The following is a 25,368-nucleotide window of genomic DNA, read 5'->3' on the forward strand; positions in this document are numbered from 1 at the left end:
CTGAGGGAAACCAGGACAGTGCACGAGTGTGTATGTGTGTGTGTTTCCATTTGTGCAACGATGTTGGCAAATGTCTGGAAATCTGAAAAAGCAGCTGGTGTTTAAGATGAAAAAATAAGTTTCTAAATATACGATTTTGACAAAGATCAAAAGCTAAACCTTCAAAATTAACCTGAAACCAAAACAATGAAAAAGACAAAGATGTGCACGTTTGCATCACGTGTCTGTTTATGTGTGTGTATTGTGTGTGTGTGTGTGTGTGTGTGTCCCTCAGTTTCTCTATGGCTGAATAGTGGTGAGTGGCGATCAGGTGACGTGGTGGCAGGTCAGTGCAGTGAGAGATCAGCAGTGACAGGTTTGAGTTGGTTATTAAAAACAATGGCACAGACAGATCTTACAACTGACACACACACAGAAGCAGAAGTAAATTGCGTTGATGGCTGAATCTTGAAAAAGGGCCGATATGTGTGATCGTGACGGATCAGTTGTGGGAGTCTTCCGATGTGGGTCTTCCTCCTCGGTGGGGGGGGGGGGGGGGGGGAGCTGCGGCTGCAGTGGCTGAACTGACGTGAGGGGGGGTTTGTAGCATGTGAGCTGGTTTCTAAAGAAGGGGGGGGGGGACAAGTCCTGTGGCCCTTCACGAGAGCCGGGTCTGCGTTAGAACTTCTCATCGGGGATGACTGTGTTGAAGGGGTGGTCCCAGAACGTGGTGGTGATTCCAAATCCTGGAGGGAAAATAAAGGGTTTATTAGATTAATCTCTCTTCTTTCCACTAATTCATGATATCTGTGTGTGTGTGTGTGTTTGATTCCGGTGCTCACCTGCCCTCTGGTGCTCAAAGTGGTGTTTGACGTGGTACGCCTTCAGGCCGTACATGTACGAGCCTCTCTTGGGCGAGCCGTAGTGAAGGTAGTAGTGGATCATGTCGTACACCACGTAGCCGCAGAGTCCGCCCACGAACACGGACTTCCCGAGGATCTCTGGGAGCGTGTGCTGCAGGAGGACGTAGAAACTCCCCACCACCAGGGAGGCCAGGCCGGGGGGGAAGACCAGCCGGGCGCCGTCAAACGGAGACTGAGGGGAGAAGAACAGAGAGTCGAGCTCAGAGAGGAGGGAACCAGGAAGATGTCCTCATCCAGCATTCACACAAATCACACAAATACAAGAGACACTGGAAAAAACTATATAAAGATATGAAAAGAGAGAGTTCCTTATTGTTAAAACATGTCAGCTCCTGTTGAATTTATCTTTTTATCATCATATACAAGCATTTCCCAGATGTATTGGCATCTGAATTTCTATTGGACATTTCATAACTTTCATTTACAGAATAAAAAAAGAAAAAGAAGATGTTTAAAGTTCATCCAGAAAAAGTTATTTTTTCCTAACACAGGTTCTTTATTATTGGGTTATCTTTTCATTTATAGTTATTTATGATAAACTTTATGGTTAAACTGTAAAATATCAAACCTTTGTCATTCAGGTTCAATAACAACATCATAAGGAATCATTGACATTTTCTTAAACATATTAATCGGCAAATTTATGAATATTTGTATTCTATATATTGTTCTGTAAAAGTATAAAATGTGACATGTGACTTAGGAGTTAGAAAACATTCACTGTGTGAAAAATGAAATCAGCCGTTTATCAGCTGCAATATGAGATGAATTATGAATGACAGCAGGTGTTGTGTGCCACAAAGCAGAACATCATAAAACCTACGTGTGTGTTATGAGCAGGTTGTGTGACCAGCAGTGTGTGTACCTTGTGGTGCTGCCCGTGCAGCAGGAAGTGTAACGTGATGAGGTAGTAGTTATGGGCTGGCGGCTTCATGTGAAAGACAAAGCGATGGATGCAGTACTCGACAAGTGACCACAAGAACCACCCCAGCAGAAAGAGCAGAGGGAAAATGGACGTGTGGATCGAGAGTGAGATGTCTACACACACACACACAGACACACACAAACACACAACAATTGGAGGTGAACATGATGCAAACAAAGTACATTGTGTTGTGCATTGGTGAGAGTATGTGAACGAGTAAATTAGTCTCTGGGGTCTGCACATTGTGTATTGCAATATAAATATGCATTTTGTGTGTATGATCAGTGTGTGTGTGTGTGTTACCTGAAGTGAGGGCTATCCGTGTGGTGCCCTGTGCCAGGGTTGTGAAGCAGTACCAACTGAGATAAAACACAATAGGGAGCCACACCACTGGTACCCAATACCTGTAGACAGAAAACAGACCCACTCTTTACACCACACAACACAACACAACACAACAGTCTCAGTCTCCATCCTCTGATTTTAAATCTTTACTGCCTCCTTTAACAGAAGGAATCTGAGATGTAAGAGGAGCAGACCTCATCAGACATTGATATGGATTTGAATCCTGTATTTTTGTTATAATGGTATTAAAATGCATTAAAAGATTGTGAAGTGGATCCCTGGCTTGTTTATCTCATGCATGTGCACAGGGGATGTGACAAACTAATCCACTGATCTACAGGAGGAGGACAGCAGCTCAAGTTGTGCCTTTAATCGACCCGGTCTTACCAGGACGTCTTGGTGCCGGCCTCCAGAAAGGAGTTTCCGAACAGTCTGATTGGTCGGTCGACCGGCTGGTGAACCCAGGCGTCATATTTCTCTCCGAGGTGTCCCACCTGCCAGGCCAGGGGCTTCCTCCAGTCCACCAAGTCCTGTGGAGAAACACACCAGGGGAGATCTGTGAGGAGTGTTCACATCCAGGTGATAATCTGAGGGAGGACGAGAACAGGAGTCTCCAGGAGGCGGCAGCAGAGAGTTAAGAAACAGATGAACTGCTCAGGGACCAGTCCGACCAGGAAGCGACTTCATGTTGTGTGTGTTTGTGTGGGTGTGTGCGTCTACGTGTGATCTGCAGGTTTGCTTGAGAAGCTGCCGGTGCTGAATCTGTTGCTCTGAGTCCAAAGACCGGAAACTTTTACGAGCTCCTCACACTCGACGCTCCACGTGAGACGAGGAACTTTGACGTGAGGGTCAACGATGAACATGCAGAGGAGTCGTGTGTCTGATCTGTGGTCAACATTTCATCTTCATTTCTTCACAAGCACCAAATGATGATTATTATTATTACCTCAGGGTTCCATAAAGCTTAGAAAGGATGGAACATGGGGCCCAGAAATAAGAGCATTAACTTAACAGGACTTTATTTGATGTTTTCACCAGTTTCTCAGAGAATGAATTATGGATCTTGATGAATGAAATTATTAATATTTAAACGACTTGTTTCTTTGAGTGTTTGTTGCAGCGTGACTGAATTGATTGGACGTTAGAGTTCGGTAAGATGATTGTTGACCTGGTGATGGTGTCTCCCCGCTTATGATGCCCTGCTGAGGATATTGGTATCAGGCACGGACTGACACATTCACAGAGCAGGTCACCGCCCGGCTGATAACGTGTTTATCACACACACACACACACACACACACACAGAGACACACACACTGATTTAGCCACAGAGACCAGAGGACACGCTGGTTTCTCTCAATCCTGCAGCCCAACAACCAGATTTTATAAGTTATTCACCAAAGAGCACGCCGCCGTGTGAGTCGTGACACTGATTTCCATCTTTATTACAAACCTCGGTTCACTCAGTACAAACTCATTGAAGCTCTTTTGTTGCCTTTGGTGCTGACAGGGACAAGAACAACCGGAGCAACACCCAGTAGAGGCTCATAACTCCACCAAGGCCGAACCATCCCACACTGGATTCTTACAAGAAGAAGAAGTGAAGTGGTTTGATAACCTGAATGAGTCATTTATCAAAGAACATTGTGAAACACGGTGGATCCACTCCTTCATCTGCATCCTTCCCACCCGGGTCAATCCTTCCCACCCGGGTCAATCCTTCCCGCCCGGGTCAATCCTTCCCACCCGGGTCACACACTCTTTGAGGTTCTTCCCTCGGGCAGGAGGCTGCGGTCCATCAGGACCAGAACCTCCCGCCACAAGAGCAGCTTCTTCCCGGCTGCCGTTGGCCTCATCAACAAGGCCCAGGACCCCCCCCCCCCCCCCGACTCTGACTTTTGTTCCGCACCCACACCTCAAGGATGTGTTAAATTAACACATTATATCATATTATATTATACTGCATTACATTGCATATTGCAATCTGACACTGTTCACTGTTTTGCATCTTGCATTTCACTTTTTACTTCACTTTTCAATATATATTGTTTCTTTTTATTGCTTTTCTTATGTGTGTTGTATTTATTGTGTTTGTATGTTTTTATGTTTCTATGTTCATTGTATGCACCAACAACCAGAGCAACTTCCTTGTAGGTGTAAACGATAACCGGTTCTTCCCAGGTCCCGTCACCAAGCTTGTTAAAAAGTTCTGAGGTAATTTATCAGACATCACACAATCTTCCTCTGTACGTGAACAATCTGTGGAGTCAAATATGATGTAAAGTGAATGTATCTGTCTGATTTGACTTTGCATGTATTGTTAGCAAAATACATTTTCATGTAAATGTGATTGCTTCCACCCCTGAGGTGTCGTGTGCTGGTGGAGCAGCAGAAACAAACTGTGGCTGACAACTGGGAGAGATGCGTCTGTATAAAGATTTGATGTCTGCACAATCACAGTCGCAACAATAAAAAAGTGTTGCAACAACAAAGTACAGTCTCCACCAGCAACTGTTGTGTTAAAACAAAGAAGTGAAACTCCCTCTCACATGGTGTGTTACACTTTCACCTGAACTGAACCATCACACCGAAAGAGATGAGACAAGTTCTTTCAAGTAATTCAAGTTTGGAGGCGAAAGCGTTCCCGACACTTCACAGACGAATATCACACAGATCACAGCTTCAAACTCTGATGTGTCAAACTGATATCAAAAACAGAGAGAGTCCACCTGAGCAAAAATAAACTAAAGAAAACCCCAAAGAAGAGAAACAACGTGGAAGCTGCTGTTAAATAAATCACACTCACACCGACGTCTGCTGATCCGACTTTTAAGAAGTCAGTGAATCGTCCCCCTGATGCTTTTTACCCCTAAATCGGATCAACACAAAGACACAATGCTGGGTCTGAAATTACCTGGTGACAAAAGACACAAGAAACTGGGCCACGTGCATTCCTGCAATGACACACACCCACACACACCTACAAACACACACACCCACACACACAGGTGAGAATTTAAAAACAGTCTAAATGGACCGTGACAGTGACAGTGACACATTAAACAGATCATTGAGGTTTCGTCACATGAAGCAACACGTTAGGCAGCCTACAACCCCCCCCATCCCCCCCCCCACGTTTGAGAATAATAACAAAATATCGAGACACTGTCGTTGATTGTTTTATATCCTCCACCTTTGACAAATCAAATTCAACTAGTTTACAGCTTCTTATTATTATCATTATTACTTCCGTTTTGAGACTAACTCCTGTGTAATTTGCTCATGGGTTTGGTCACGGAGATCCAACCACAGTGCAGAACTAGATGGACTGGTTGACTCTGTTCTTCACTGGGAGCTGTGGCCTGGGACGAAGACACAAGATTCCGCTCGAGGGAAAAACCTGAATTTGCTCGATCACGTGAGTCTGAGTGAAATGAGCAGAAGTGAGTTCTGGTGTGTTGGTGATTTTGTGGTGATTTCTGCAGACAGGGAACTCACAGTCTTTGTGACTGTGGATGTTCTGGACCTGCTCAGGGTTCGGGTCGAAGGATCAGATGTGCACGTGGAGGGGAAGGTCATTATTATATCGGTTCTTTGTGCAGCAGTGTGAGAACTTCACAGCGAGCTAAAAACAACAAGGACATACTCGGAGGTGAACGACCTTAAGACAGTTGACTCTCCATCTACCCACACTACACACAAACACACAAACACACACACACGTCTCTCTGTAGTTGTGAGGGAACCCACTGATGTAACACAGTCCACAGACTAAATGTCGTCACCATTTTTGCGTGTTTTTTTGAGGTGGAAACTAAATTAGGTGGAAACTTTCTTTGAGGAAAAGAGTGTTTGGTACAAGTACACACAGTTTGGTCCACACAAAGAGATACTGGCATGTAGAAGTACACACTATCCTTGTCATCACACACCAGTAAACACCAAACACACGGACAAACGCACCTTATCCAGGTCGACAGGGCTGCAGCGGTTGTATGCGTCGCTCTGATCCTCCTCTTCCTCTTCTTCTTCCTCTTTCCTGTCCGTCGTCTTGTCTGCCACCCCTCCTTCTGTCTGCTCGGTGGCGTTCCTCCTTTCTCTCAGGGTCTGAAGAAAACAAGAAGAAAACGAACAAGGTGAACAAACAGAAAAATCACTTTGAAAAATCTGATCTGTGAAGAAGTGGACGGGAGGATTACATTACATTATATTATATTATATTTCCTATTAGTGTGTTTTTAGGTCCAATATGATGATGAACTACCTCAAACTAAAAAAAATATTGTCTATGCTAAAAAGACAATATATTAGGGACGGTAAACTTTGTTTTTCAAAGCAGTGATATATTCTTGTTGAGAGGAAATACACTTTTCCTCAAACTATCCTTTACAAAAGATGAACACGACCTGTTTGTGTGTTTGTGTATGTGTGTGTTTGTGTGTGTGTGGCCATGTGTGGGCATGTGTTGGCATGTGTGTGTGGGTGTGTCTCAGTCCATTATTTACTTTTATAATGCTCAACCTTTGGACACCTTTGTGATCAAACACATGTTTTGGTTTCACTTAACCAAGTTCTGAATTTCAGAATTTTACATGTAAATCAATAACACTGAATCCCAAATGCTTCTAAACAACGCTGTATATGCAATTGTGGAAATATAATGTTTATTGACTGTGTATGTGTTATATACAGACACACACACACACACACTGCTCTACACTGTGCTTCAAGATATCAGAGACACGAGCAGGTCAGTGCAAATCTGGCAAACAGGAACGTTATCAATGTTATTTAACCAGAGTAACTTTTCTATTTTTCAAGTTCTATTCAAGTTTGAATCTGAAGTTTTCCTCTCACTTTAAAATGTATTTATTTGTATTTGCGTGCATAAACTCAGGAGAAGTATTACACAGTTTGAAAAGTGCACATACAGCAGCTATTTACATAAACCATGAAGTGAAGTCAAGTTTATTTAAATACACTCAAAACAGAGTTGAGCAAAGTGTTAAACAATAAAAAAAAAACATGAATGGAAGGACAAGGATAAAAGAAAGTAATAAATTGGGAATAAAAAGCAAAACAATTAATAAATCAACTTAAACCAAACCAAATGGCTTCAAACGCCCGGTCACGTTTATTTCTCAGTCTCGACCAGTTAACAGCCAGGATGTGAGACCGGGGGCAAAGCATCAGAGAAGCTCTGAGGTGTTTTTGGCAGCCGGGACATTGAACTTGCCTGGAGAGCACATATCTCCAACAAGGCTTCTGCCCCAGACCTCATCATGCTTATTTATCCTGATCCGCTCCACATCATAATTTGATGAGTTCTCCCTCGAGTCCCACCTTCTCCACAATTTTCAAATTGGTTCAGTATTTATCTGAAAATTAAAAACAGATAAATCAAATACAGCTGAAAACACAGCTGCTGTAACAGGCTCCAGTCACTCAGAGCTTCCTCTACTCCCCATTAATAGCAAATCATGGAGGAGTTCTTCTAACGTATCAAGACTTTATCTGGATTCCCATAAAGTCGATGTTATAAAAGACGTGAAGCAGCAGCTCATCTCTTCAGTCTGTCTGGCTGGACGATCCGTCAAGTGAAATATTTATCAGCTTGCTTCAAACACAGCTACACACGGACATAATGTAACACACACGCACACACAGGTCCCATTTGGTTTGTTACAACATCACCTTGGCAATACTACACCTCCAGAGCAACACTACACCCCCCCCCCCACACACACACATTATCATTGTGCTAAAACAAAACATAAAGAAAACACAAAGGAGCCGCTCATCTGTGAAGAACGTGATGCAACTCTGACGCCTGGTAACAAGAGATCAACACCTCCAAATTCAATTTGTATTGGAAGTAGTGCAGTGATCCTTTATTATTAATGATAATGCCAACAACTATCATGAGCTCTTTATCGGTTATAGTCTTGAGTTAGACCAATCAGCAAGCTCACCCTCAGATGGCCCCGCCCATCCGCCCTGAATCACCAACATTAATCTACACGAGTCAATTTGACAATCAGCATTAGAAGGTAAACAATGCTTTTTAAATCCTAAAAACATTGATCAACATCACAAACGATCCTAAGGCCGAGGCTCCCATTGGCTGTCTCGCCAAATTAGCGTGATCACCAGGTTGGCTCCGCCCCTTCACTGCCGATCGGAGCCAATTAAAACCTGTGTCGGCCGCGGAGGCGTCTCAGTCGGATCTGATTGTATCTGACTTCTACTTTCATGTAGAGCTTCAGTAGACACAATCCCATGCGTGCTACTGAGGTTAAAACCAGTAACACACACACACACACACACACACACACACAGACACACACACACACACACACACACACACACACACACACACACACACACACACACACACACACACACACACACACACACACACACACACACACACACACACACACACACACACACACACACACACACACACATACACACATACACACATACACACACACACACATACACACACACACACACACACACACACACACACACACACACACCACACACACACACACAAAGCAGACACACCCTCTGAATCAACAGCAGCTCGGCCCACGTGAGCTACATGTGATGGAGATGTTTTAAGTTTCTGTGCTGTCGATGAAACCTGCAGGTGCGTCAGGGAGGAGGAGGAGGAGGAGGAGGAGGAGGAGGAGGAGGAGGAGGAAGAGGAGGAGGAGGAGGAGGAGGAGGAGGAGGAGGAGCCGGCGTCCAGAGTGAGAACCTCCCCCCCGGGCGGAAAGGGGAGGAGCCATTCATGGCCGATGAAGACGAGGCCGTGATCCTGAATCCTGTTCTGAAACAGCTCTGACAGCTTCACTGTGTTTCTGAAGGATCACACAGTTTGTTTAGGCCGAAAGGAAAAACTTCAGAGAGAATATTGTGAATTCACTGTCGACTGTCTGCAGCACAGCAGCGTGCTCGTGTTTAAAGGATGCTCTTATTGTTTCTTTAAGTCGAAATCTACCAATTTATCAGTTGGTTGCTAATAATCGTCTGATATGAGCCTTTCACAGAAATATCATCATCAGCGTTTATGATTTCCCCCAAAAGTTTATTTTAAAACCTAACACAAAGAAATTTATTTTCTAATATATATAGTAGTAATAGTATTTGGATGTGTTCTTTTCATTTTTTTATTTATGATTAACCTTATAGCTTAACTGTTCTATTAAACAGATATATTGGCTGACATCTTTGTATTGTAAAATCTTTAATCCCTTATATCGTTATGAGTATTGCAATTAGTATTTAAAATCCGTCTGTAGTTTTTTTTCAGGGTATTACAAAGAACAGCAGACTTTTCTGTACACGTGTTGTATTTTGACTTTGTTAAAACTAATGCAATATTGCGAACTATTGCATTTAATGGGAAGAAATATATGTGAAGTTGAGTGCTGCTGTGAATATAGAATTAATTTCAAAATTAATTTCAAAACATCTTTGAAAAATAAACACATAAATTAATGTCATATAGAGTTATACTGTTAAAATCTTATAGAAATAAAGGATGTGACATAATCCAGAGTAGAAATCAACATCTTCTCAGATTCACAATAGGAACCCCCCCGGTTACAGAGCTTCACAGCTAATGAGCCAATATCTGCATAACATAACACAAACGCCTCAGGTTCAATGACTGAACAAACACAGCTAATGCTAATCCCAACGATTCTCCCTCTTCTAATAAGAACTAAAATATGTGCACCTTTCTTTATCATAAAAAACTCACAAAGGAGATGTGCTGCGCAGCGGGGACAGAGCTCTGCTCTCCAGGGGGCGGACAATGGAAACAAAGAGGTAAATAGGATCTGCAATCATCCCGGCTCAGGGACACCCGTCACGATCCAGATCAGGTTGTAGGTTATTGAAGAAGAAGAAGAACAAAGCTGATCCCAGATCGGTTCATGTTCCTTCTGGTTTGTCAACATGACGTGACAATCACATGTGGCTGCACAGGAACATACGTAATTTAATGTTATATTTCAGTAGTTAATATTACCCACAACCCAGTTAGAGCTTTCTCAAAAATGATTTCATCACTAATTGGAAAAGCAATCAGAGAAATTACAGCTGTGATGTGAACGTGAAGATGAAGGTGTGAACTGGTTCAGAAAGAAAGATCTGAGAAATGATTATTCCGATTTAATACGACGTTCTGTTTGTGTCCCTTGAATCTAAAGAGTCGTTAGAGATAAGACGACTTCCCTGGAAGACACAGGGAGCACGAGCTGACTAAATGGAGCCAGAAGTACAGAAGAGCAGGAGCTATAACGAGGGTTAATGAGTGTAGACGTGGAGGAACAAGAGAGGAATATTACAGGATGAAGAAGACGAGTGACGGCAGAGTCAAGAGAGAAGAAGCCACGAGAGGTTTTCCTTCACATTACGAGTTCAGCAGAGGAAGAGGAAGAGGAGGGTGTGCGAGTGTTTTCCTCCCTGGAGGATGCATGAAGCTGATGAGGAGCATCGCTTGTGATATAGTGTGTTTTTGTGTTTATTTATAAAATATATATTTCAGAGATTAACAATACTTTACAACCGGATACAGTGGAAAGGTCATTACACAAAAGGCATAAACCTGCTGATAAGACTCTGGAGGTTGGTTGGTGAAGGGAAACATGTATTCATATTCACGTGACTTGAGTCTCGCATTTTGAGTTTGATTTATCAGTTGACAGATACAAATCTACCAATATGAGCTTTTCACAGACGTATCGACATGTTATAAAATCTTTATTGAATAAATCCTGCAAAAAAGATGTTAATAAGTTTTAAGGTAAAAATAACCTTCAAAGTTCAGATAGTTGTTTATAATAGTGAAGTAAGAAGGGAACACAATGTGTCGGCAGGTTCGGAGAAGAGCAAAACAGAAAAACTAAACAAATCAGCTGAGTTCGTGAAACACGTGTTAATAAAGTCTAAAAATGGGAAAGTGAAAGCAGAACTTCGAGATGTGGGTCATTCCCCGATGATCAGCTGATTCTGTGCACGAGGGATGTACAGTGTGTTACAGACACAGTTGATACTGACTTTGTGTCAGTTGACTATCTGGTGACAGCAAAGTGGGAACTGGACACACTGGAAGGAATACAAAACCGAAGCATCACGCTGATGAAAACATTTTCCATTACAAGTTAAAGTCGACACATTAAAAGTCTTATTTAGATCAAAAAGAACAAGTTGTGCAGGTGAAATAAATGAAGAAAAGAATAATTATATGTTGCCCTAATTAGGAATGATGGGATTTATAATCAATTATCTAACCAGTGTCTTATGAGGGTTTTCTATTAGCCATTAAACTGCAGCTGCCTTCAGTTGTTATCACCATGTGACAGAGAACATGAGGAAGAGCTCCGACCTTTGACCGCCAGAATAAAAGCTCTGGAATCGGTCACACTGACCCATCGTATCAAACCCAAATCTGTGACTGAGCTCAACAGACTGAGAAACCGACGCAGACAGAAAATATATAAGATAGAAACTTATCAAATCTAATAAATCTATTGAGTTTAACAAAAACAATGTTATTCAGAGCCAGAGCAAGTTAATGTTCGGAATCGTCTGTTATGAGCCACAAATATATCGGAACCTGTGAAATACATATTTGGTGGGATTTGTGTTTTCTTCATATTTCTAGTTATTTATCGTAAAGTTTATGGATTTACTGTAAAATATCAAGCGACAACTACAAGTCTTTAATATAAGGCTTCGGTAACAACATCTTAGAATTCATAGAGTCAGATCTAAATCATAATTAATTGATGTTAGTGTTAAATCATCAGGACTTCGATTAGATCTGGTTAAAGGAAACACTGTGGTTGTTCCTGAGTTTTTAAAGAAGGATTAAAAGTATAAGATGTATTGATGGATATTTTTCTTCATATGGCTCCTGACATCTAAACACTGATGCCCCCCCCCCCCCCCCCCCATCCTAGTCTCCTCCAGCTCAGACTCTTTCTCGACGTTATTTAATGAACATAAAGGCCGACGGCTGCAGAGTCCATGAAGAGAACGTTAATAATCTGGTTGGTAGGTAAACACCGGAGGCAGGAGGCGTGAGCTCAGCAGCTACCTGTCGGCCTTCATGTGTGTGTCTGTCGATCCAGGAATGTGTGCACTCCTCAGGCCCGAGCGGAGACAATGGACGCTGCTGTTGACATTACTCTCACTTCACGTTCAGCTCATTGTCAAGTAAAGAACGACTCCAATGTCATGCATTGCACTGAGGAGGGTAAAGACCCATTCATTATCCTAGGGCTGGGTTCATATCTGCAAATATGTTAATAAGATAACAATTATCTTATCAGTCAATATCAATAATTATCACAATACAATTATTATATCACAGTATTAGTGTAAAGGCAGATTATGTGAAGGTTCTGGTTTTAAACTCTTCTTTACAGACAGAGGACCACAAACAGTTTGGAAACAGATCTGAGGTGGAACTGCAGTGAGGTTTCAGACCCGAGAGTCTGAACCAACTGTTTTATATCTGATCTGGTTACTTTTGGTTTCACATTGTAATTTAGGAGGAGTTTTGTGAGAGCGTACGACCTTTCGTGACCCTTTCACACCTAAGGGCATCAAAGTTATCACCATCACCAGCGACGTTTGTAAATCACAACGAAATGAAAACACATCAGATTGAGGAGACGATTCAAAGACGGCAGGGTCACACAAGAGGCCTCTGTCCCTGCTGGACAGTAAAAACAAAAGAATGAGAGACAAAACACAAAGGAGATGGTTAGAGGAGGACGGGGACGTGCCCTGGTACCATCACAACACACACACCACGGAGGAGGAGGAGGAGGAGCAGGAGGAGGAGGACGAGCAGGAGGACGAGGAGGAGTTAAAGAAATGTTTAAAAGAAACAACATTTTTGGTTGTGATCACTATGATTCCAGTTCCTCTGCATATTTGCACTGTTGACCAGAGTATGAGGTTGAGTTGAGCGGTTACAGTACAATTGGTGAGAACATATTTCAACATGTGTCAGCAATTTTAATTATTATAAAAGCTCCTTGTGCCCAATTTACAAAAGTCAAAAAACTGCTTATTAATCAAACTATTTACCGTTTGGAGGAATCCTGATTCAGGAGCGAGGAGTCGCTTCACTTATTGGTGTGACCTCTTATTGAATAACTTCTCCCTGCACATTAAAGCTCCTGTGTGAGGAAGTGAATCTTTCTTTCTCTACCTGTCTGTAAAAAATCCTTTTCTTTTGTCAGAGAGGACAAAACCACCTCAAAGGGAGATTGTGAAATCCATCATTCTTTCTGAACAATGACGTCTGTTCACGAAACTGTTTGCAGGTGAGTATTTTCCATACGAGATATAAACAAAGGAGTGGTTGAATTATTAATTCCACTTGCACAACGAAGTCTTCAGGAGGTGTGTGTGTTGGTGTGTGTGTGTGTGTTTCCCTCATTGCTCTTTATGGCCAGTGATAGCACTCGGACAAAGGGTGGAGGAGCGGTGAGCGGGGCAAAGGTCGAGTCGGGCCCACACTATGCAAGCACTCTGGGTCGTGGCTGGTTTGTGGAGTTGAGATTGACAATGACTACAACAACACTCTTCCCTGAAATCAAACAATCGTAATTGTTTAGAAATAAAAACACACCTCGCGTGGAGACACTAACTGTGGCCTTGTCTCAAGCTCTGCTCCCTCATGAATGCAACATGTCCACTTCTATTCCCACTAGATCGTTGCCAGAACCGAGAGTCTTTATCATATTGTATGATTCCTGCTGGGTTTGTTAAACATAGACCAGGACCTGAAAGCTTTCCTCACCCTCCTGACCTCCAGCAGAGGGTCAGGCTCAGTCGACCTGTGGAGCAGGTTTATTACTACGCTCCTGATATGACCGTTTTGTAAGAATGACACAAGCAACTCCCAGAGCACAACATGCATAACTCTCAGTCTTACATATGCACGGAGTATTTCATACGTGTTCCCTGTGACGGGGGCGAGGTGCTGCAAACAATCAGTTGTAATCAGTTTTACGAGTTTCAGGTTTATTATTAGCTGCTTTTCTTCCACGTCGGGTCGCCCTGAACCCAGTGTGACAGGAATAAACTTTATTATAATATTCATATATAAAGTAAACATCTTTTTTGCATTGTTTATATCCTTCAAATAAAAGATTTCATATTGACGCAACAGCTCATAACGGATGATTTTCACCAGCCAACCGGTTGAGGTGTTTTTAAATTAAGACTTTAATATGTGGTGTTACTGAACCTTCATATGATTATATTTCTCCTCCCGATGTATATCCACAAAAAGAAAAGTCACAATATACCGATGAGTCTGTGAAAGACTCGTATTCTATTATCAAAACAATAAATTGATTGAGCTCCAGTTTCAAAATGTTTTAACATAAACCACAAGTGTCAGTGGTTTAATTAAATATGAACTGTTTGAATCAAGTAAGTATTAGATAATTATACTCGTGTATGTAACCTAGCACAAACCTGGTTTTGTAAGGACTGTGTGTGTTTGTGTGTGTGTGTGTCTGTGTGTGAGATTGTGAGGGTGTGTCAGCATGAACACATGTGGTACGAGCAGGGTTAAAGTTCAGTCACCCTGTGGAGAGTTCTATAACCCTGAATACTGACGCTCACATGTTGCTCCGGCGCCCAGCGACTGACTCACGTCTGTTGATCTCAACGCAATGTTAATCAATGTTAATCTTATTTGACTAATTAATCAAACAAAACTTCATCTGAAAATATTACTTCATCAACCAGTCTTATCAGCTCTTATTTAACACTGCTGGCAGCCACACACACACACACAAACACACACACACAGAGACACACACTCACATCTGATGCCATAAGTCAGTTACAAATGTGACCAGGTTGTGATTTATCACAGAAATCATTCATCGGTTTCGTGCAGATCAGATAACGATGACTCTGCTGTCACCAGGAAAAGTCACATGATGGTTTGTAAAGGTTGAATCCTCTCATGGTTCACACACCGACATGAGGGGAAGATGGAAACACACACATCCCTCCTCTTCCCTTCTTTAAATATCAGCCTCAAGACACAATCATGTCTGTACCTGGTCTTTATTAAGCTGTTGCTCAGTAATAAATATCGATGATAATTTTCAGGATAAGCGTCAGATTATTGTTTGTATATTATCTTTTTGGTTTAAAGACAGATTTTTGCTCCTGGTTGAAAGTTGTGGCTCTAGACTTCTTTTAAGGCAGAGAATGACACATGGTAAACATTGTATGATTCTAAAAGGGAACAATTAGCTGTTGAACCTCCTCACTGTGCTTATAGAAGGTATAAATAAGATTTATAACGATACTGGATCTTTGTCATATTGCTATTGATTGATAATAATTGAATTCATTAATTATTGATTCTTATAATTCCCAGCCCAACTGTGATCTATATCAGAGAACGGATTATTTAGTCTGTGTTTAAAATGAGCAGTTTTGTGTTTCCAGTGGAGATTTTCTCTTCAAACAAACCGTCCGTCTCTTTCAAATAAACGCAAACACCACATCAGCTCAGTGTGTGTCTGCTCTTCACCGGCCTGACAGGTCGGTCATGGCTGATCGAGCTGGCAAAGCTCATGTGCAAACATTTCTGTCATCCCTCTCCGGGGCAAAGTAAATGACTGTAAACAACACTCCAAAGAATGCAGCAGGAGACAAGACTACATAACAAATCCACGTGGCGTCCCATGGCTGCTGCTCTGTGACTGACAAGGCTTTTCAATCTACTGCTGCACCCACCTGAAATCAGGAGGGCCGAGTCCGAGCAGACAGAACAGACCTCACCACAGGATATGTCCACGTTGATAGGTTTTAAAATTACATCACTTCTGCGACTGTACGTTTGCACCTGGCGTCCACATTGCTCCGGAGTTTTCAAGATCCTTAAAACAGACCCATCTGGAAACACATCTGTTTCTGTTTGGAAACGCTGGGGTTGTGTTTTAATGTGGACAAGCAGAAACAGAGGCTTCTGGGAAACAATGAGTGTTTGTCTGTCCAATCAAAACGTCCCTGGTCTCACTGTGCTTCATCCTTTCTTTTCAATTAGGCAACGAAGAGTCGACCATCTGCTTCCTGCTGACTGCACGTGAACGACCAGCGAATGGTCATGTGACATGTGTTTTCAGACACGTTATGATCCGTGTGGACTGAGGAGATCAGGCTGGAAAAGATGGTGAATGTGTGTGTGTGTGTGTGTGTGAGTGTGTGTGTGTGTACAACAAGATAGCATTCATCTCCCTCAACCTTAAAGAACCAGTCAAACCTGAATGACTCTCTCTCTCTCTCTCTCTCCCCCCTCCTCTTTCTCTCTACCTCTACCTCTACCTCCCTCCCTGTGGGATATCAGCGTGTGTGTGTGTGTGTGTGTGTGTGTGTGTGTGTGTGTGTGTATACGCAAGAATCAGATGCTCCATGTAACTACCCAGTTTGTACAGAAGGTGTCTCGTTACCATACAGACGGTAACTAGTGAGCTAAGCACCATGTAAACAACCCTCTCAACGCACGCTGCTGTATTCTGACGTCAGGCACCGGGATGGTTTTTAATATCATCAATCATCCACAACACACAGGAGTCTGTGGAGAGGCAGCCAATCAGCAGGAGTTATTTCAAAAACACGTCGTCATTGAAACACATCATCATATATTTGCTATATTCAGCCACAATTAACAGAGAAATCTAAATGTCTCCGACTCTCTACATCTCCACAGTGTGAACAGGGAAGCTGAGGAACATTTAAGACACGCCTCTACCAGTGTTTACATTGTAGGACTAACTTTATTCCACTAATTGTATTATAATCCAGCTGTATGAAGGGATACTGAGCTGTCTGATCAAACAGTGTAACCTGAAAGGAAGTGTGTGTGTGTGTGTTTTTTTTTAGATTAGATTCAACTTTATTGTCATTGCACAGTACAAGTACATATACATGTACTTACAAAACAAGGCAGTTGAAGTGCAGAGTATTGTGCATGGTGGAATATGAAAATAAATAGGAAGTACAGTTAGAAATATAAGTGGAATATGAACAGTATTAAGAGGTAAGGTATGATATAAGAATGATGAATACACTATGAGCAGGAGAAATATAAGTATGAATACACTATAGGTGGGATAGGTGGGATAATACAGTAATAGAAAAAATATAACTCTAGTGCAAATGTACAAATGTTCAAATGTTCAAATCTGCAAATGTTGTGTACAGGCAGTCGTGCACGTGTGTGGGCAGTGCAATAACATGTGTTATTATGAGAGGTGTAAACTGTGGCTGGAAAAATTAGAATATGGTGGGATGCCCCAGTCGGGAGAAGAAATGGGAAACGCCGGCTTTACATAAAGACGTCAGCAAGAGTCTGACCACGGGTCGGTCCAACTGTATGTAAAACATCCACATGGAAACACTGTCCCTGTGCTGCGAGCACCACAACACCACAACACCACAACACCACAACACCACGACACCACAACACCACAAGGAACTCCTAAAGGCTTCCATCACCTGCGTGCCCTCCCCCCTCCTCCGGGTGTGTCGGAGAACCTCGTCTCTTATTCACGACACCTTCCAAACGTTTGTTGTTCTGCAACAACAAAACACAAAGTGTGTGTGTGTTGCCCCCTGGGCTTTTAGCCATAACTGTCTACATTGTATACACTCGGCCCCCCCCGAGACCCGCCTGCCGCGAGGATCACTTCTGCGCCATTATGGAAATGTCCAGAGGTTAAATGGAATAACGACGGGGTGAAACCATTCTGAAGCAGGGAAACCCAAAAACCAGACATCCACATCTGGAATCAATATGGAACTGTAACAACCAATCACCTGCACCATAATGTGCAAACATCTGCATCGATGAGAAAACACAACGACACACAAAGACTAACAAAGAAAAGGAAAACTCATTTTAAAGTCGACTGAGCGATAAATGACTTCAAATCACGATAATTTCAAACGATTGAAATAACGAATTGCTCAACACGATTTGCAAGGCGTGACAGAAGTAACATCAAATGAGTGTAAACATCATTAAGAACCTAACCACACCCTTATTGTTTGATTTAAAGTTAGTTAGGCCAAGCTGTATATTTTGTTTATATCATTCTTCCAACTCAATGTGTCACGATCGAGCGATAACCACACCTTCAGTCAAATTGAAGTTAGCTCATCCGGCTCATCTTTTAGTTTAACACCATTTTATCTTTCTATTTAGTTCGGTGAATGAGAACTTAGAATCAAAATGTAATTAAAGTAAAAGCAGCTGTTAAAAAAACATGTCATCATATATTTGGAGACAGGAAGTTCACACCTCAGGACTCAAAACAAACAAAGACGGAAAAGCGCAGCGTCACATGACCTCATCGCCCTCTGAGACCTTTGGACAAATCAATTGCACCTTTCCAGCGTATGCTCCTCTCTGTCCCTCCATCCCTCCATCCCTCCATCCCTCCCTCGCTCCTCTAAGCCTCGCCCTCTCTTTTCCAGGTGTTACCCTGGCAATGGGGGGGGGGGGGGGGGGTTGTCACCTGAGGCACCTGAACACTAATTGCCGAGTCGGCAGTCTCCAAGGCAGCAAAGATAAACAATGTGCTGGATAATGCATCACCACGGGGACGGGTCTTAAGGCAGACACAGCGGAGCTCTGAGATAACAAGCACAAAAACAGACCCGGAAATGTGTTTAAAAATAAACACAATCATCACTTTGCTTTCCTGGGACTTGGTATTATTGGATGGAAGTCTATATTAAGCTGTCTGTGACGCAGTCTTCAATAAATAACCACTTTTATGGCTCAACAGCTTGTTTGGCACTTTGCAGGTGCTCATATTGAACCTCATGAGTTCAGCACCTGTTCCCAACCGGCCTGTTAGGACCGGGGCTTCATGTTCTACCTGTGGTGAAGCTGGTTTGCACGTTTCCGTTCTGAAACTGCAAAAATGAACTTCGGTAAATTGAGCCACAGCAAATAGAGACAAAAGTGAAAAAGAACCCAAATCGCACCGAGCTCAACACGGCGCCTCCCCGGGCTCGTAACAACACACGTGACCAGCGTGAAGCTGAGAAGATGAACAGTTCTCCAAGGCTTACCGGCCGAGATGTCTGGAATCATCAGATAATTGTTAATAACGTCCGCAACCCTCTCCTCCTCCTCCCTGAGCCTGCTGGTAAAGGACAATCAGGTCATTGAGCGAGAGAGACATCCATGCATAAGTCTGCATTCCACCCCCCCCCCCCATTATGACCTCAACTCTAAACTACGCTTTCCTACTCTCACATTCTTTTATTCTTTTTAAAAGAATAAAAGAAAAGAAAACCAGGACATAACTCCAGTCTCCTTATGAGACCATATATAAAATTCCCCAAATCCAGATTCTTTATTTGGCTCTCTACCAAATTGCTCACACACATAAATACTATCCCCTAAACAAGCCTGTTTGTTTTTTATTCATCCAGCTCCATGAAATATTCTCCAAGAAACCTGATTGGTTCTTTCCCGGCCCACACTGCAGCCATTCCCCAAGTTTCAAGTTGGAAATCCGCTGCTCAGTTTTTGTGTAATCCTGCTGACGAACACAAACACATAATCTCCTCGACGTCTTAACTGCTCTACTTTATTCAATTCCATTAAACTGTCTGCTCCAGGTATTCCCCAAATCTGCCCGAGCTCCTCCTCACTATCTCCGCTGTTCATTCATTCCAATCACAAGCTCACAAACCTGTAATTCCCTTCACTTCACAATGTGTGTTCTATCTGCTCAAGTTCACGACTGTGCAGCTACATTGTCCTCGAGCATGTGTTTAACCGCGTCGGCTGTTTGCTCGGTGGGAATCGTTTACATTCCAGAATCCTACGAGAGACCAACCGATCCCGTGAAGCTGAGGAAATGGGACGCTCGTGTTCAGTGGGGTATTTCCACATCCCGTCCTCAGGTGGATGGAGCGTGTGTCGTGGGATAGAAACGCAAACACAAGGTTCACCCACGATTGACACAGTGATCGAGGGGATAAGCAGTTTTCTTCTTTACTAAGTCAACATTGAAAAATGTTCATACAAACCCTATACACTTTCCTTTACACTGATGACCCATGGATCGCTGCTGGGGTGTGTGGGGGGGGGCAGTGTAGGATCAGTGTTGCCTCAACATCATAAACGTCTCTGATACTGTCAGGGAGATAAACTGTAGTTTCACTCATTTGTTTTATCTGGATTTGGAAAAGCAAGAAAGAAGAAAACCCTGAAAATTTAAAAATTCTACTTTCAGCAAAGCAAGAACTAAGTGGACGGAATAGACACATTTAACCAAATCATACAAAAGAGGAATGAGTAACTGAAATCATTAGTTCAAGTTTCCTTCTATTTAACCTTTATGGATCCACCCTCTGTTTGATTATAAACCTGCTCTCCCACACACACACACACACACACACACACACAGACACACACACACAGACACAACACAACTGCCTCTCCCACTTCCCACTCCTGCAGGTTCAGATCCTGCCTTATGTGATCATTGCTGCTTCCCAATGAAAATCAATAATGAGCCCAACTTTACATTCGGGGTCGTGAGGCTGTGAAGCTCTGTACTTATCAGAAAAATAAGAATACACTAAATAGAACAAGTGTGTTTGAGGGGCCGTCGGCTGCTGAATCCTTCAATTATACATTTCTATTCACTTTTGGACTTCAACCTCCTGATAACTGGCTCGTCCCCTGAGACAGAGAACAGTGCGGACTGTGTCTCCTGCAGCTGGTTAGGGATTTAATCCTCTGGGTGACGGGGTCGTCCCTTAACGAATGAGTCAAGGTGCTGCAGCGTCATCCTGCTTTGCTCTGGCACCGACGGCCTTGAGAGTAACACATTAGCTTTTAATTATCTGAAAGTTAAAATCACTTTACAGATGAAAAGTTCTGCTTCGATACAGGATCGGATTAAAGTCACATCACGGCTTCAAAAACAGAGGATATGAGCGCGTTGTGGCCCCTTTGGTTTGTTCGGGCAAATAACAGCAGTAGGGTCTCAGGTTATAACACAATATGAGACTATGACATAAAACCATCAGTCAATTCCTCAGTATTAGAACAACTGAAAGTAAATACAAAAAGACCAAATCCTTAAATTACACGGTGTAAACTGTTCACTTTAAAAAGACTCTGAAATGTAAATATTTGAAGGTTTTCTATGTTAAGTACTAAATCAATAAGTCCATGGTTTTGAACTGATCACCAGAGAAACTGATGCCGTCAACTATGACTGCAGGAAATTATAACTAATTATAAATGATATTATAATCATCATTATAGTAATTATGAGCAATTTTCAATATAGCGCCTTCAATCATCTCTATATCATAATCTACAACAGAGATGATATTATCCAGATCATGAAAAACACAGCGACAGGGAACTTAACGGAAACGCTGCTCGTTCACGTTCAACCTGGTGAATTGTGCGTTTCCAAACTGCATTAGGGTTGTGTTGCTTAGCTTGTGTTGCGTGTTGTATGAGATGAGAAGCACCTCCACAGGCAGTTTAATGATTTATCCTGTGGAGCAGAACTTTGTGTTGGATCCAAACCAAGCAGAAACCAGATTCCCTCTGAAGTCTCGGTGTGAGTGAAAGTTAACCCTGTGGTATTTGGTTGCTTAGTGAAAAAAGCCATTTGATTCCATCTGTGGTTAAAGAACAAAACGAGGGATTGGTTTGACGTTCCCAGTTTGACCAAGGTGGCTCCGTGGTGGCAGACAGCCAGGAGGTAAAATCAAATTAGCATTGTTCACTGCAGCCGAACCTGCAGGTTGAGTAACATTTCATTAGGAGCTGGAATGTGCCAGTGACTCATTCGGTCAGTCGGTCGGTAGGTGTCTCAAGACCTCCGCTGTCACATCTGACCACAGTTTCACACCCAGAGGTTGGACATGTACATTCCTCTGTAGGGCCGGATCAAACCAAATCAATGGATGGAGAAGTTCAACTGTTTCCTGACAGGAACTCCAGAATATCTACATATTCACATTCAGCCTTTTCACAAAGGAAAAACAAAACAGGACATTTTCTGGAACATTCAGCTGAAAGCTCTCGAAGCTCATCATATTTCCAATTCGACAACTTCGTATGCGTCTTCTACTGGTTTGTCACCGTGCATTTTACATGGACTCACTCCGATTGCATTGTATTACATTGTACTGGCAGGAGAATGTCCAGAGCAACTGACTCCAGAGAATGTCTAGCTGTCAAACATCACAGTTTGACCCTCGGTTTCCTCCGATCACCCTGAGCTGAACAAGAGACTGACAGCGCTGCTGAGTCAAATCAAAACAAACTGCAGATGGAATGGAAAAAGAAAAATTGTGTCTTTAGCTTTGTTTTACAGTGAATAACCTGGAGAGAGAAGCTCAAAGAGACGGACCCCAAACAAACCTCTGAGAACTGTGAAGAGCTTGAGTGACAATGTGTGAGAAGGTGCTGCATTGTCACACTACGTTTACACCACTAACAGCATCACACACACACAGTCACACACACAGACACACACACCCTCCATCCATCCATTCAGCCCATGCAAACACACAAGTTTCTCTAACAGCTGACAGACATATTTTTTTAATTTAAAGACTCCAGAGAAGATAAAGAAGAAGCGATAACTCAAGATCCTCCGCCGAGGCTCATCATTTAAATTCTATTCATTCAGATATTTATTCTGATAAGCACCAAGTTGTGCAAGATCATAGAAACCGACCTCCTGAATAAATCTGATGTTTTTCATACCAATCCACAAATTACCCCCCCCCCCCCCACAAACAAAACAGCCAATGTTAACAAAAGTGATACAAAAATTCCTGGAGCTGCACCAAAATGTTATGAATGCTTTCTCGGCCTGTGACCGACCCGATCACCAAGTTCCATTATAATCCGCTCAGTTGTTTACGTGTAATCTTGTTCACAAACAAACAAACAAACAGATTCCTGGGTGGTATAAAAATATAAAACCTTTTGTTACTGTGCGTTGAGGAGGAGGCCGGCGAAAACACACACTCACATGAGGATGGGGCCAAGCATGTAAATGTCAACGCTGTCGGAAGAGATTTATGCAAACTCTTTTGGTTTGTCTCTCCTCACAACACACAAACACACAGACAGACACACACACAGACTCACACAAAGGGTTAAATTGGGTGTGGATTCATGCGACAACAAGAAGAGGAGACTCTTTATCAAATTTCCCATTTGTAGACTCTTCCACTTTGACTCCGGGACAAGATAAACCAGTTATTTGTCACACACACACACACACACACACACACACACACACACACACACACACACACACACACACACACACACACACACACACACACACACACACACACACACTTTTTTGAATCATTCACTCCCAATCCCCCTCCTCACACACCCACCCCATCACCTGTACTCCTCCACCTCCACTCTGTGTGTCCAAGGAGGGGGGGGGGGGGGAGGGCAGGTAGTTCCTGTCCTGCAGAAAACGCCCAGTAAAGTCAAGTGAGAGACACTATTATTCACCTGTTATTCAATCTGCCAAATGTCCCAGTATGTTTTTCAACCTGTTTAAAAACCCACTAGGTGTGTGTCTCTGGTGCCACAACGTGAAGCCAGCACTTCACAACCTGTTGACACAAAACACTCCACTACAGGAGACCTCCCGCCCGGTGAGGGGAGATATTCACCTCCTCAAGGGACTCATTTCACTCCCCCTCACCGGGACACATGTGGAGGACAGACACGTGTAATCTAGAGTCAGGGACCAGGAGAGAGTGGGAGAACTGGTTCCCCGGAGGAGCCACAGCCGGAGCAGGAGGCCCCTGGTTCTACCTCGACTCAGAGATACAAGTTTGAAATGATAGTAATCTGTTTGTTTTGGTAATAAAGGCGCGTTCAGGTGCCTGCTCTGCGGGGGGTCCGGGGGGTCATGGGGGGTTAGAAAGCCGCGGGTCCGCCACCCACCTGTGCCTGGTCGCCGCCGCTGCTCCGGTCCAGCTCCCCGATGTAGTACTGCTCCATCCACCGCCGCGCGTTCTCCGAGTGCCGGTGCGGAGGTCCTTCCATCTCCGGGCTCACGTCGTGGCCCGAGCGGCGGAGGATCAGCGCCTCGCCGCCCGGGTGCATCCGCAGGAAGCCGGTCACGTCGTACACCCGGGTCCCCAGCAGCACCCAGCAGGAGTCCTTGGTGCGGTGCTGGGACACCTCCCGCTCCGTGAAGCAGCGCGGGGACGGAGACATCCTGACAGCCGAGAACAAGTGATGTGAGGGCGGGCAGCAGAGAGAGCGAGAGAGAGAGACACCTCCAGGGAGGACCGACGACTTCACGACCGGTCAGAGAGTCACACCCCGCCGTTTGCACCCGGAGGCTGCGGAGCCTCCCGCGGGGCTCCGAGGCGACAGAGGCGGGGTCTGTGAGGCGTTCAGCGGCTCGGAAAACACACACACACACTCACACGGAAGCGTCTACACAGAAACTCTCTAACTCAAACCCCCTCTTCAGTTTTTATCTTGCTTTTAATCCACAATTCAACTGTTTTTATCACTTATTTTCACATTACAACTTAAAATAAGACCAGTTTCGCACAAGATGGAGAAAGACAGCGGACTCTTGAGTGTTCCCTGAACGCAGCATCGCATCCAGGTGCACCTGTAGCTCTGAAGTTATCTCCCAACTGGATGACGTCATCCAACTACTCAATACATAATCATTTTAAAACGACAGATGATCAAAATAACTTTATACTAAACTAAATAGTTTAAATAATTTCAATTATTTGTATCATTACCGATTCAATCGAAAGGGAGGAATCCTTTTTTTTAAACAGCTGTTATAACTTCCTGATCTATGGATACATATAACTGCTGACGTCAACGAACCAATCAATACGTAATCATCTAATAACGATATATATCTACACAAATAAGACATATATATCATCAAAATACATCCATTCAAACGTGCATTACTTTAAATTATCTTCAGTTATAGATCGAATCTAAAGGAAGACATCATCTTTAAGGATCTAACATTGAAAACAAAACTTTGACACAACTTCCTCCAGGATGGTTTGGTGCAGGTTGTAAAATAACTGTCACATGAAAATGTAAAG

At 43.1% G+C, this 25,368-nt stretch overlaps 1 protein-coding gene across 1 annotated transcript; it reads right to left on the reverse strand.

The window, feature by feature from the left end:
* Positions 1-532: 532 nt before the first annotated feature.
* On the reverse strand, positions 533-24,630 carry fa2h (fatty acid 2-hydroxylase). Its single transcript, XM_062390789.1, has 7 exons — positions 24,221-24,630; positions 6,136-6,279; positions 2,560-2,702; positions 2,131-2,231; positions 1,768-1,940; positions 822-1,074; positions 533-725 (listed from the first exon to the last, which is right to left on the reverse strand). The coding sequence occupies exons 1-7, from the start codon at positions 24,494-24,496 to the stop codon at positions 658-660; spliced, it is 1,158 nt and encodes a 385-aa protein (XP_062246773.1). The 5' UTR covers positions 24,497-24,630; the 3' UTR covers positions 533-657.
* Between the last annotated feature and the right edge of the window lie 738 nt (positions 24,631-25,368).

This window comes from Platichthys flesus, chromosome 6 (assembly GCF_949316205.1).
Source record: "Platichthys flesus chromosome 6, fPlaFle2.1, whole genome shotgun sequence".
In the NCBI taxonomy this organism is placed as follows: domain Eukaryota; kingdom Metazoa; phylum Chordata; class Actinopteri; order Pleuronectiformes; family Pleuronectidae; genus Platichthys; species Platichthys flesus.

Bases quoted from the DNA above. Each gene is read 5' to 3' on its own strand.
- fa2h (XM_062390789.1), bottom strand. From the start codon at position 24,496: ATGTCTCCGTCCCCGCGCTGCTTCACGGAGCGGGAGGTGTCCCAGCAC. The intron at 6,280-24,220 runs GTGGGTGGCGGA...TGTTTTCTTCAG, and splicing joins GCGGCGGCGACCAGGCACAG to ACCCTGAGAGAAAGGAGGAA. The intron at 2,232-2,559 runs GTAAGACCGGGT...TTCTGTCTACAG, and splicing joins GCCGGCACCAAGACGTCCTG to GTATTGGGTACCAGTGGTGT.